The 12332-nt window shown below is 40.4% G+C and overlaps 1 protein-coding gene across 3 annotated transcripts in view; it reads right to left on the bottom strand.

Moving 5' to 3' along the window:
• Positions 1-200: 200 nt before the first annotated feature.
• grid1a (glutamate receptor, ionotropic, delta 1a) overlaps positions 201-12332 on the bottom strand; it is a 334030-nt gene continuing 321898 nt past the window's right edge. The window contains exons 13-17 of one of the 3 annotated variants that reach the window (XM_074646202.1): positions 10796-10991; positions 8225-8391; positions 6163-6403; positions 2195-2336; positions 201-1138 (exon numbers count right to left, since the gene is read on the bottom strand). In XM_074646202.1, the coding sequence (XP_074502303.1) occupies positions 726-1138; positions 2195-2336; positions 6163-6403; positions 8225-8391; positions 10796-10991 (1159 nt within the window). In that variant the 3' untranslated portion in view covers positions 201-725. The remainder of the gene's footprint in view (positions 1139-2194; positions 2337-6162; positions 6404-8224; positions 8392-10795; positions 10992-12332) is intronic. The other 2 variants (XM_074646203.1, XM_074646204.1) reach the window with 2 other exon arrangements.

The raw sequence follows: 12332 nt of genomic DNA, 5'->3' as shown, positions 1-12332 counted from the left end.
TTAATGAAGGAAAAAAATTTAAATAATGAGACCCTATTTATTGCACAGTTGTAGTCCTGGAAAATGTGTGATAAACATTTCTGGCTTTTATTTCCTTCCTATAATACTCTAAACACCATTTTATCAGCGATCCCAGAGTCACCGATACACACTGGCAGCATGGCACAGATATTCTAAATATGTTTTCAAGCACACGTCTCAATGTTTTTGTATTATAGTTTTTATTATTTTCATATGAAACAAATCAATTCTTCCAATGTCTTTTGAAGTGTGAAATGTCTTTTTTAGCATGAATTCTCACAGTACATTCAGTTAATGTTGATCTGAAAGAAAACATCTTTAAACTTGGCACTTAGAAAACAACCACAAAGAATTGTCACCTTTTATTGATTTAGAACAAAATTTACAAAGCCATTCAAACAGTCATTTTTTTTTTTTTAATACTTTTGTGTTTTTTAAACTCAACTGTTGAGAATATTCAAAATACTCTTTTTTAATGTTGCTTCTCTCTCTCTTTGTACTTACAAATATGTACATTAAAGTCTCAGTGTCTTGTCGCGTGTCGTCCCACTGACTCGTCATCACTGGTAATAAAAACCCTTTTTTAGTGTTTTATTTATATCTCGTCACGCGGTTAGCACTCTTGTTTAGCTCTCCGCTATCTGTTTGAGCTCGAGTGTCTGTGAGTGTTTCGGTGTGCTCAGATGGATGTCCCGTGGCTGGGCTCACTGGCTTCTGGGATGGGTCCTCCTGGCACTGGTTGGTAGGACATTGGCATGGGTGTCTTGACTGGGCTCTGCCGGAAGAGCCCCCCATTGGGCGCCCTGTGTTTGCAGCGGATAGAGGGCATGGTGGCACTGCTGAGGGGCAGGGGCAAGGTCCTGCCGGTGGCTGCGCCCAGTATCCTTCCTGATCTGTGACCCTCCTGGAGGAAGGTGGTCACAGAGAGCCGCGGCGGCCCCCGATGGGCTGGGTAGTCCCGAGCAGACAAGGCCTCCAGGGACTGGCTGGGCTGCATGCTGCCAATGTCCAGGGCAGAGATCTCGATAGACTGGCCTGGCAGCTGCTTGTGGGCCAAGTCTTCGTCCAGGAGGCTGTTCAAACGATGGTGGACCTGTTCCAGGTTCACCTCTTTGTCCTAAAGATATAGATGGAAAGAAAGAAAAGGCAGAGCCACAGAGTGTGTGTGGAATAAAAAGGGGCCAGGAGAAAGGATGGAGGTTTTAATGGAAGGGGAGAGCATGAATGTAATTAAAGAGGAGTGTGATAAAGAATGAAAGTGAAAATGAATGTGCAGTGAAAGGGATTAGGAGGTTATAGGAAAAAATGGGACGGGGATAGAGAGTGAATGAAGACAGAAAAAAGACAGGTTATAAGGGTTGTTTCTTCATCACCATCATGACCAGTTTACATGCAATGCAGCCTACTCTTATTATTATTATTATTATTATAGAGTTTGAAAGGTGCTGAAATAACACACTGGTTAATTCCAGCTTTATTCAGGAAACCAAAATATATAATAATATACTGGAATTTTTCAAGCAGCCAACATCAAGAGAGACATTACCTTAGAACACTAAATCTTAAATATTGGGTCATAAAAGGTAATGTCTCTACTTCTGAAATGAACTTAAACGGAGATGTCTCTTCATGAAGAAGTGTTTAAATTTTCTCTCCAATTAGGTGACCACACATCAGCATGTGGGCGACTCTTGCATGAAGAGCATCTGCTGTTAACAAGACAGGCTCCAATGGACGCACAGATCCAATGAATCAGACTTTGTGAGACAATCAAATCTAAATTAAGACAAAGTAGTAAATGTCGCTAGATCAAAATAGTCTAAATCATATTTTAAAATATTCCTATTTTTTTCCAAAAACATACATCAATGAGGTAACACAGATATGGGAGAGGGGAGGGAGAAGCCAAATACAGAGCACATGATTGTTTATCAGACACATTTTGGCGACACCCTGCCCTCCACACAGAAATATTTGATTCTATCATCATGCACCCATTTAAGTCGAGCCACACTGAAGACAGACAAAACAAAAAAATAACAGGAGAGACCATGGGGTGAGATGACAAATGAAGCAAACTACAATCTACCCAATCTGCCCGGCCCCATGCCCCGCCCCTACGCCCTGACACAGCCAATGGGCATCCAGTACAGTACGCCAGGTCTCTCCTGACCTGCGTCAAGAGCCTCAGCCTCCTCCCAGTCTCTCTCTCTGTCTGTCCATATGTGTCGCCTCCCTTCTGATGAAGCGCTTGTTAAGTCATTATATGTCAATGGACCAGAAACCCTTTCCAGACTGTAATCCTTAGTCACCTGCTGAAGATCATAGACAACGATACATTACCAAAACGGTCCTGTGAATCCGGACATTGACATATAATTTGCAATTAATTAGGTATAATTAGGTAATAAAAGGAATAGTTTGACATTTTGGGGAATACTCTTATTTGCTTTCTCTCTGAGAATATAATGAGATTATACATACCACTCTTGTGTCTGTGCGTTAAGTATAGAGCTGTGAGATGAGAGGGGCGACTTCAGGCACACCTGGTTCTAGTTTCATCCTTTTCTTCAGAGACATTGGGCCTCATGCAGCAACATTCTCTTAAGTTTCTCTTATACTTTTTTTCTTAATTTTCTGTTAAGAGAAAAACTAAGAGAAGTCAACTCCAGATGCACCATCCAAATCTGCTCTTATAGAGGTGTGCTGAATGATGAATCCCACTTGATCTTCAATTGGAGGTGTGTGGCATATTGTTTATTATTAGCATAGGTAACGCCCCCTAAACACTACATAAGGGCAGGTATTGGCAAAGGAAACGCCCCCTAAACACTAAGGGAAGGTATTAGCATAGGTAATGCCCCATAAATACTAAGAGAAGGTATTTGCATAGGTAACGCCCCCTAAACACTACATAAGGGCATGTATTGGCAAAGGCAACGCCCCATAAATACTAAGAGAAGGTATTAGCTTAGGCAACGCCCCCTATATGCATTCAAACAGACATAGGTCTATATCACTACTGTTACTGGTACTGTTGAATAAACCTAAACAATTTAAACATGTGATTTTCCAGAGGGTCAGTACTGGTGTTTACAGGACATTTTATAATCCAATCATTATAATTACTCTAAATATAATAATCGAAATTTAATTATATGATATTCATAAGTTGTTTTTTTTAATGTTCCTCAAATTTAAAACTTTTGTTTCTTTACATTGGATAAACAATTTTTGGACTTTAATGTTTTTGTCTTATTGGTAAGAGTGCTCTCGACCACTCGTAACATTTTCTCTTACAGAGAAGAACAAAAATAAGAAAACATCAGTGAATCCCAGAAATCAATGGGTACTGACAAAACAAGAACAAATATAAGAGAACATTTGTTCGCGTATCGCTTCCTGCATGAGGCCCAATGTAAGGCAACTGACTTCCTTGGCTAACCATCTCCTGGCTGTAGCTTCTTATTTAACAGACAGATGTGAGAGTGGTATCAATCACCTCATCTACCTCTCAACAAGAAAACAGATAAGGCTATTACCCAAAAAGTCAAACTGTTCCTTTAAATGGTTGATGTGTACAGGTTTGTAGTAGGTTCTGTTTGAAATGGCTGTCATAATGTCCACATACTGTATGTTTGTGCCGTCATGGTGCCAGCGATGCTTAGAACAATTTAAAGTGAAACTCCACCCAAATCTGATCAATATTAAGCACTCGCTCTGCGCAGGCTTGAAAGGTAGCTGTGAAAAGTTTGTAGTGTGAAGAACAGCTGCTGTGGTCGGCTTGAATTCATTACTGTTAAGCAATGATGAATGAATGTCCAACCCAAACTGTGAAAATTGAAAGCTATTCAATTAAACGATGGTATAAAACTGAGTAAAGCAGCAAATTCTAACATTTTAAAAAGCTTGAACCAGATAATTCTTGCTCTATAAATGACTTCAATTTTTATTCTATTTTAGGGCTGCAACTAATGATCATTTTATTTTATTAATGATTAATCTGTCAATTAATTGATTGGTCCTTAAATGTCAAACAACGGATTATAAAAATTGTTGCCAAATAATTTTCTGTCAAGCAACTAATCAGTTACTCTTTTGATTTTATCAACTAATAATCGATTGATATCTTCTTTATTACTGAGAATACAGATGGACGATAGGGTATTGAAGCTGAAGTTGGTAACTTTGAGCAAATATTATAAAAAAAGTTATTTTTATAAAACGGTGACTATATCCTGACAGGAGTACATGAGACAGATAGTCTGTGAAAAATCACATTCCTCTGTGTCCTGTGCTCTTAAAGGCATTTGTAAGATTTCACAGCGCCGAAGGAAAAGGAAAACAACCAATCGGAGCCGAGCAGTCTCTACAGCAGCTGTCAATCACTGCTCGCAAAACTCGCAAACTCCGATCAAACTGTCAAACTAGGCAGCGCTGATCAAATATGAATCTAGATTCTGTTACTTTATGCTTATTCTTCGCCTCAAATGTTTTCAGAAACATCTTGTAGTGTACCGTTTACTTGTAAAATGAGAAACTTGCTCCGGCTGGTTTTGGCTCGACTATTTTAAATATGGTGGCTGGGTCACAATTCACAGCTAAACAGTACACTAAAATATGCTTCTGAAAGAAGGAGAGAAAGTAACAGAATGTTGATTCATTTGATTCAGCGCTGCCTAGTTTGACAGTTTGGGCAGCTGTCAATCACTCCTCGCGAAACTTGCAAACTCCTATCAGAGACAGCTCGGCCATAATTGGTTGTTTTTGTTTCGGTGGAATCTTGCAAATGCCATTAGGAGCACTAGGAGGAGGTGCAGGGACATTACTTTTTTCACAGATTATCTGTCTCTTGCACTACTGTCAGGATATAGTGACAGTTTTTATCATATTTGCTCAAAATTACCGACTGCAGCTTTAAGGGTTTTGACAAATTTCTATGCAGATTCTGATACTTTTTTTCTGGTTTGAAAACCTGCCGCCATGTAGAAAACTAAAAACTTTTTACGATCACATTTCCATCCCACAGGGTGAGTGTTTGATGCTAAAAAGATACATTTTGGGTGGAAAATCGCTTTGAGACATGTCAACAAACGTAATAATAACGGAGCACACAACAATGATTATACTCAAACAAAACATCGAACACATCCTATGTGCTATAAATAAGGAGACGGTGATGTTTTATCTGTTGTGAACCTCACATGACAGCAGTATGTGGTTATTATGACAGCAGCTGCACACAAAGACTGAAATAGAAATCAACAACAGTAAGTCAAACTCTCATATGCACCAAAAAAACAGCATGGGTGGAGTTTGATTTACTGGGTGTATTTTCAGGACAGGACTGGGTCTTTGATGGGTGTCCTAAACCAGTGGTTCTTATTGGATTGTTGGACTGTCGAGTCAAACAGGCAGGTCAAGGCTCAGATTCTTTACTATCTGCTTTGCTCACACTTTAGTTTAGGGATCCATGTCAAGCCTTAGTTGTCTGGACGCCTCATGCAGAGGGGCTGCCCAGTCGACAGCAGCGAGATGAAGTCCGAGCTCTAAAGCATTAAGACTTGAATGGATTAGCTAAAGAGAGCTATTGTACAACTGAAGCACTTATTGACTCAGAAGTACAATTTCATTATGTGGTTTTGAATTTGCAATTCAACATTATATTTACTGTTATCACTTCAGCTGCGGTTTTCTCACATGAGCTCCAGAGACTGTGATTGTCTGTTCAGGCCAAAGGTTTGGCAATTAATCTGTTTTTCTGTGTCAGTATGAGAGAATCGCAGTGAGTGTGTTTGAGAGAGAAGCCTCAGAAGTCCCTAACAAAGCACCCCAACCTCTCTCCCAACATGAGAAGGAATGAGTAGATTGATCACATGATGTCTGGACTATCATCAGGGGGCACACCTATTATAACTGGGTGTACTGCAGCTCTACTAAATCGGGGCTGGCGTCAGCGCCTGCTGGATCCATAAAGTAGAGTGTGGCAGTGGCATCTCTGGGCAGGACCGGGGGGCCCGGGGGTCTGGGTCTCGACCGGGGCCTTGGTGGGGCAGGGGGACCCGTGGTGGCCACCATGGCCCGGTTCTGGGTTAGCAGGCTCGGGACTGGGCCCTGGCCCGACGAGATGTCAGTGGTCACCTCTTTGGGCTGCTCTCTCCGGCAGTGGTTGCTGTTCCACCAGGTCTCCAGTGCGGCCACCAGGAGGGCCAGCAGCAACCCGGCAGCCAGGATGCAGAAGACGCCGGCAAAGCTGTGGAGACGCAGCGCCCGTCCCTCCGGCTGGGCGTCTGCGTGGCTCTGCAGGTCGCAGCGGCCTTTCGTCGGCCACCATTTCTGCTTCAGGATGTCAAGGTCACCTTTTTCCTGAAGCTCCAATATCCTGTGGACAAGAAGTAGTTCTTTCACACAAGTAGGTGCAAAGTTTCATGTAAAAACATCACACGACGAGGCTTGTCGCGGTGGTTGGTGTTACCGGTGTTACACAGTGCATCCATATGGAGTCTCAGCTCAGATTAGCAGGTGTCATATTTCACACACAAGGGACGAGAGAGAGTTAACAGACCGAGAGATGGCAGAGGATTTGGTGTCTAGGCGAAAAGCAAACGCGCCTATTTGGCAATATTTCAGATTTAAACCCAGTGCTATAAGGGAACCGTAACGTTATTGAGGCAGCGTTAACCGCTGCGAGGAGGACAGAGCGGTCACAGCCGGTGTGCGTGGTGCTAGGTAGACCCCTGCAGCCCCTCAGCAAAAGATCTACCGGAGAGGACAGACACACAACGGTAAAGATCAAAGTAAGCGCGCAACACACATTGACCGTCATCTTTTCTTGTAAAATGTCCAGTGTAATCGGTAACACTGGTGTTGCCACATGTTTGTTAACTGGTGAGAAAATATCCTCACTGTCACATCCCTACACAAGAAACATTACATACATTACATTATTTTATTACACGGCCTGGTTGAATACTCAATTCTGATTGGTCAATCACAGCGTTCTACAGTCTGTTATTTCTTTATAGCAGACCGTTCAATAGGCGCAGTTCTGATGTCAGACTCTGGAGGACTGTTTTTGTGTCAAATTATTGATTTCATAAGTAAGTAGCCATGTAATAAGCGGGATAATGTACAGCTGGTGCCCTGTTGGGGTTTATTTCACAACAATGACCGGCTCACTGTACATTATCCCTTACACATCATTCATTCAGACATGTTAAATGCTGGCTAATCAAATGACAGAGTCATTGGAGTAGAATAGAAATTAAAAATAATTTTCATAGAGAAACATGAAGGAAAATTAGGAAAGCAATATAACTGCTCTGAACGACTACAATTCAGATAATACTGTGTAGCTGCTAATGTACTGCATTAGCATTGATTGTTAGCTCACTAAAGACCCATAGTGGGTATAAAGCTATTAAACGCTGCAGTTTGCACGGCAGCAGATTGTAAGACGTGATACTGACTCATTGTTGCAACAAATTCCAAATGCTAACAGACCAGTTCTCTGTTAACAAGGCAAAGAAAAACAATCCCATTAATTGGTTTCATATCAAATTGTATAAGCGTGGAAACAAAGATGAGCAAATACTGCAGTCAGCTCATTAGTTAGCGTACAGAGAGGAATGGATGGATGCTGTGGAGGAGAATGATCTGTCACTGAATCTGTCCCATCGGAGCGGTTAGCTTTCTGCATAATCATTATTCAACCTCTTCAACAGTCACTGGCACATGTCTGTTTGTGCACAAGCCTGCACAGTCACCATTTCTGTCCTGCAAGTCAACTTTCTGGTTGGCCTACAAATATACGTCATCCCTGAAGCACTGTATAAGGGATTATTATCGCTCACTTTCGTTTTTTACCTCCGAATAAAGTTGTTTGATGACCTGGCTGAAGTGTCGGTTCGTGTCTGATCGTCTGACCACTTGTATTTCATGCCCAGTTGGACCTATTTTTAGGGATGTATCTCAGCAATTATTTGGTATGTACAATGTTATCAAAACTCTTGGAACCGATGACCAGAACTATGATAATAAAACCCAAGTTGTAATACACCGTAGCTTTCAAATAATTTACAGGTTGAATGATCCCAACGTCAGGAAACATCAGCTCGTTCTACTACTGTTTGGCTAAAAGGAATTCTTCGCACTTAATAAATACATCAATACACAGGTTTGAAATATATACCAATATACGTACTTCTGAGAGAAGAGGTCTCTGTAAGGACTGCCGTGCTGCAGGGCCATGCCGTAGCCTCTGGTGCTCATGCTGTTTCCTGCTACAGTCAGTGTGCAGTCGTCATCTGTCAGAGCGGCGTACTCTACCACCGCCATGTCCCACAGAAAGGCATATGACTCTCGCTTTGCCTGGATGGTTCAACAAAAGACATACAAAGGATAAATACATGGTAGATGTGTTTATAGCTGAGTGACACTAGCTTAGCTGAGAAACCTCTATAGACACAGTAAGTATATATAGAGAGACTGAGGTTTGGAAGTCAGTTTTGAAACGTGTCCACACACGTCATTTATTTATTGCCCGTCACAGGGTCTTACAACACAATGTAGTTCACAGAGTCCACTGGTCTAAAAGCAACCTAGCTCACATCTATCCTGGCACTGATGTACACTGTGATAAATGTAAGGACCTAACCTGACGTGCCAGATGGATTATTACACTGAACCATCTGAGAAGCTGTCATTGTTGTTAGGAAAAAAGAGCAGGCACTTTCAAAAACACTTGGCAGGTTATTGGATGAACCATTTGTCAATCAAACTCTTGCTGAAGCCAGTCAGGAGTAGAGCGAAAATATCAACTTCAGGGTTGTTCGTTGCTCTTCCTTTTAATGAAGAAATACTCTCCAGTTCTGATAGAACTGATGCTATTGCAGCATCTACGCTAACCTCATCAGGAGCCGCCATTGTGGTTTAGAACGAACAGTCGCTCCTTGTTGTTTCACACACACCTAAGCCACGCTTGTAGCTTCTCACAGGACGCAGGCCTACCACTCTGCTGACAGTAGACTTTTCTGTGTTTGTGATTGGTCAGATGCTACAAACACCGCCCCTTTCATGTGAACTCATAGCCAGATTGAGAAACCCTGGGTTGATCTAGTCCGGATTTCCCCATGCAGCACACGGTATGTCTAGTATATTATTGTCTCCAAAATGTGCAGTATATTGGATGTATCTTTAGTTTTTTTATTAGTTTTTGTTTTTGCTCTATTTATTTATTTTTTTCTATTTATTATGTTATATTGATTTTTCTTTTCTTGTGGTTGTATCATTGATACTACCCTATGGTCTTTACTGGGGGTATCATTACTACCTCTGCCAAATGTCTACTTCATACTATAGAGTGCGGTCTAGACCATCTCTATATAAAAAGCGTCTCAAGATAACTTCTGTTATGATTGAATTGAATTGAACTGAATTGAATTCCCACAAATCCCACGAAAGTTGTGCACAGGAAGTCTTTTTCACTAGGAAAAAAAAGATGAGTAAAGCAAACACTAGAGCTAAATATTTGCACAGGAATTAACATAACCATTCGTCCCACTCAGTAATTATTAAACAGCACAACATTAGAATTCTTTACAAAGATGATGAAAATAGTTGCATCCCTATTTATTTTCCAGCTTTCCATTCCTTTGCACGTAGCATATTTTCAGAGACGCGATCATGTGCTTTAGCCTTAAGCGCACACTGTGGAGAATATGTAGAACAACCACAGCTGAAAATTTGTCTGAAATCATTCTGGATTTTTCTTTTTTTTTTTTATACGCACTTTTCCGGCTTTCTTCCCTGTGGTGTCACTACATCCTACGTCTTCCAGAGTTAGACCGTGCTCTCAACAAATACAGCTGAGCAGCCTTTTCACCTCATATCTCATTAGGACTGCACAGGGCTCTCAAGTTCACTCAGGTTTAATAAATAAACACATAGTGGGGAAATGACATTATCATCAAACTATAAAACTGAAGTCAGAATGCGGCACATGCAATATAGTTATTGGGCTTTAAGAATCACTTTAGTAATTCAGCAACTGCGACTAAAATGGCTTCTTCTCATCAAATATGGTGGAGATGGATTTAAAACAGAGAAGAGTTGTTCAATTAATCTGTGAAATGCAAACTGGCCTGACTACACTGAATGCAATTAGCTGCTCAGATAACGAAGCAGTTTAATGACAAATGCATACGTCTAGAATCTGTAATCTGTTTAATTATGGATTATTCTTTAATCTTGTGTTTGTTTAAAGGAAGATAGAGAGAATGCATGACATTTAAATTAAATTAATCCAGCAGCACAGAGTTTTTGAGAATAATTGAAAAACCCTGACAATTCAGTAGATTAAAAAATATCATGTTACTCACAACTAACTCACAGTTTGTTCCTACCTGGTGGTGTGACAGTCAAAAAATATATTAGATTATAATCAAGGCTGATCTTATGTTTCGCAGTATTCATTTCTCTCATAGCTGAAGATATAATCATATTACATTTTACATTTCTAGAGGACATGGCAATCCATTCATTGCCAGCCTGTTTCATGTGAAAGAATAGCTAAATGCATGCTAAATTGATTGGTTTGAACCAAAATTATGATTTAAATACCACTGACTTGAAATATTGTTTTGTCATTATTTTATCATATTGCTGTGAAAGAATATAACGTTTGCAAAGATGCCTACAGAAGGGTAACAATAGCAGCATGATTTAAAAGTGCTCTGGCAGCATTACATTTAGGAATACCAAAATAAATACTCACCTTCTTGATTCCTTCTGATGGGCTGGAGACAGAGTTGTCAAAGGCGTTGTTCTTGTTGATGGTCTTCCAGAGCTCAGCGAATGTGCTGTCCTGCTCCAGAGGGTTGGTCCCTTTGGCCTGGAAATACTCGTACACCGCAGAGTCCCTCACTGTCCCGTAAACCAGGTCCACCTGCTTGGACAGGTCCTGGAACGACCTACAGTTAGGGGCACATTAGTGAGTTAGTTTAGTAGATTTGATAAAACACTGTGATTGGGAAAAAAAAGGAAATAACAAAAAAGAATGAAACAGAAACAAACCTTTTATAGGAGAACATTTAACCATAATTATATGACAATTTGTAGGAATATGAATGTACATGTGAAATTACTGCCTAGCAGTTATATTCCTCTGCCCACAAGTCAAGTTGTTGCAGCTTACATCCATTTCTGTCCAAAATGTCATCAGTTCATAATTTTATCCAATTAGACATGTGTGTGAAATTGGTATAATTAGCATATGGATTCTTGAATTATGGCCAAAATGTGTTTTGTGAGATCACAGTGACCTTGACTTTTGACCACCAATCTCTAATCAATTCATCCTTGAGTCAAAGTGGAGGTTTGTGCCAGATGCAATGAAATTCCTCCAGGCTTTCCTGAGATATAGTGTTCATGAGAACGGGACAGATTTGAGCTCACAGTAACCTTTACCTTTAACCGAAATAGCCATAGTATAGTATGCCATAAAAAAAGTTATTAAAAAGGTCATAACAAAAATGCCAGAGGATAGTATGTTGATGAAATGCCATAACAAAAGCCATAGTATGGTATGTCATAAAAAGTCATAGTATAGTATGCCATAAAAAGTCAATACAAATGTCATAGGATAGTATAGTATTATAGCTATTATAGGACAGCTTGGAGACATCATTATTTTGATGAGGAGACATAAACCAGTGTAGCAACATAGATTACAAATATGACTAAACAAATAACCCATCCTGACATTTGTCCAAGCTTTAGAAACAAGGTAGCTGACTTATAATAGCCATTCCTTTCTGTCATCTACAGTATATGTGCAACGCACAGTCTACTGCAGTGCAAGATTTTACCGAGTCCATTTCACCAATGCAAGACTAGCCAATATATACCCTAGCAGAACTGATACATACAACAGATGTACATGTCATAAAAAGTCACCTTTGTGCTTTCTCGTCTCGCATGTTTCCATGGATCGGGGTTACTACTGGATCGTGGTTGCGCCTACTGCCATGGCCTTGCTTGACACCCACTGCTACTATTATTATTAATCGTCATATTTCTATTATCATTACTGCTACTATTACTGCTATTATTATTAGCAGTAGTCCTATTTCTATTACTGCTATTATTATTATCTTTTTATTTATATTATATACACTGTATATATATATATATGTTCTTGCTGCTGTGCATCTCTCTCTCTCTCGCTCTCTCTCTCTCTCTCAACCCAACCAGTCGAGGGAGATGGTCTCCCACCCAGAGCCCAGTTCTGCTCAAGGTTTCTACAAAGTAAA

This window comes from Sebastes fasciatus, chromosome 9, assembly GCF_043250625.1.
Source record: "Sebastes fasciatus isolate fSebFas1 chromosome 9, fSebFas1.pri, whole genome shotgun sequence".
Taxonomy (NCBI): Eukaryota; Metazoa; Chordata; class Actinopteri; order Perciformes; family Sebastidae; genus Sebastes; species Sebastes fasciatus.
The sequence above is the reverse complement of the archived record's forward strand: the minus strand, read 5'-3'. Positions and strand labels throughout refer to the sequence as shown.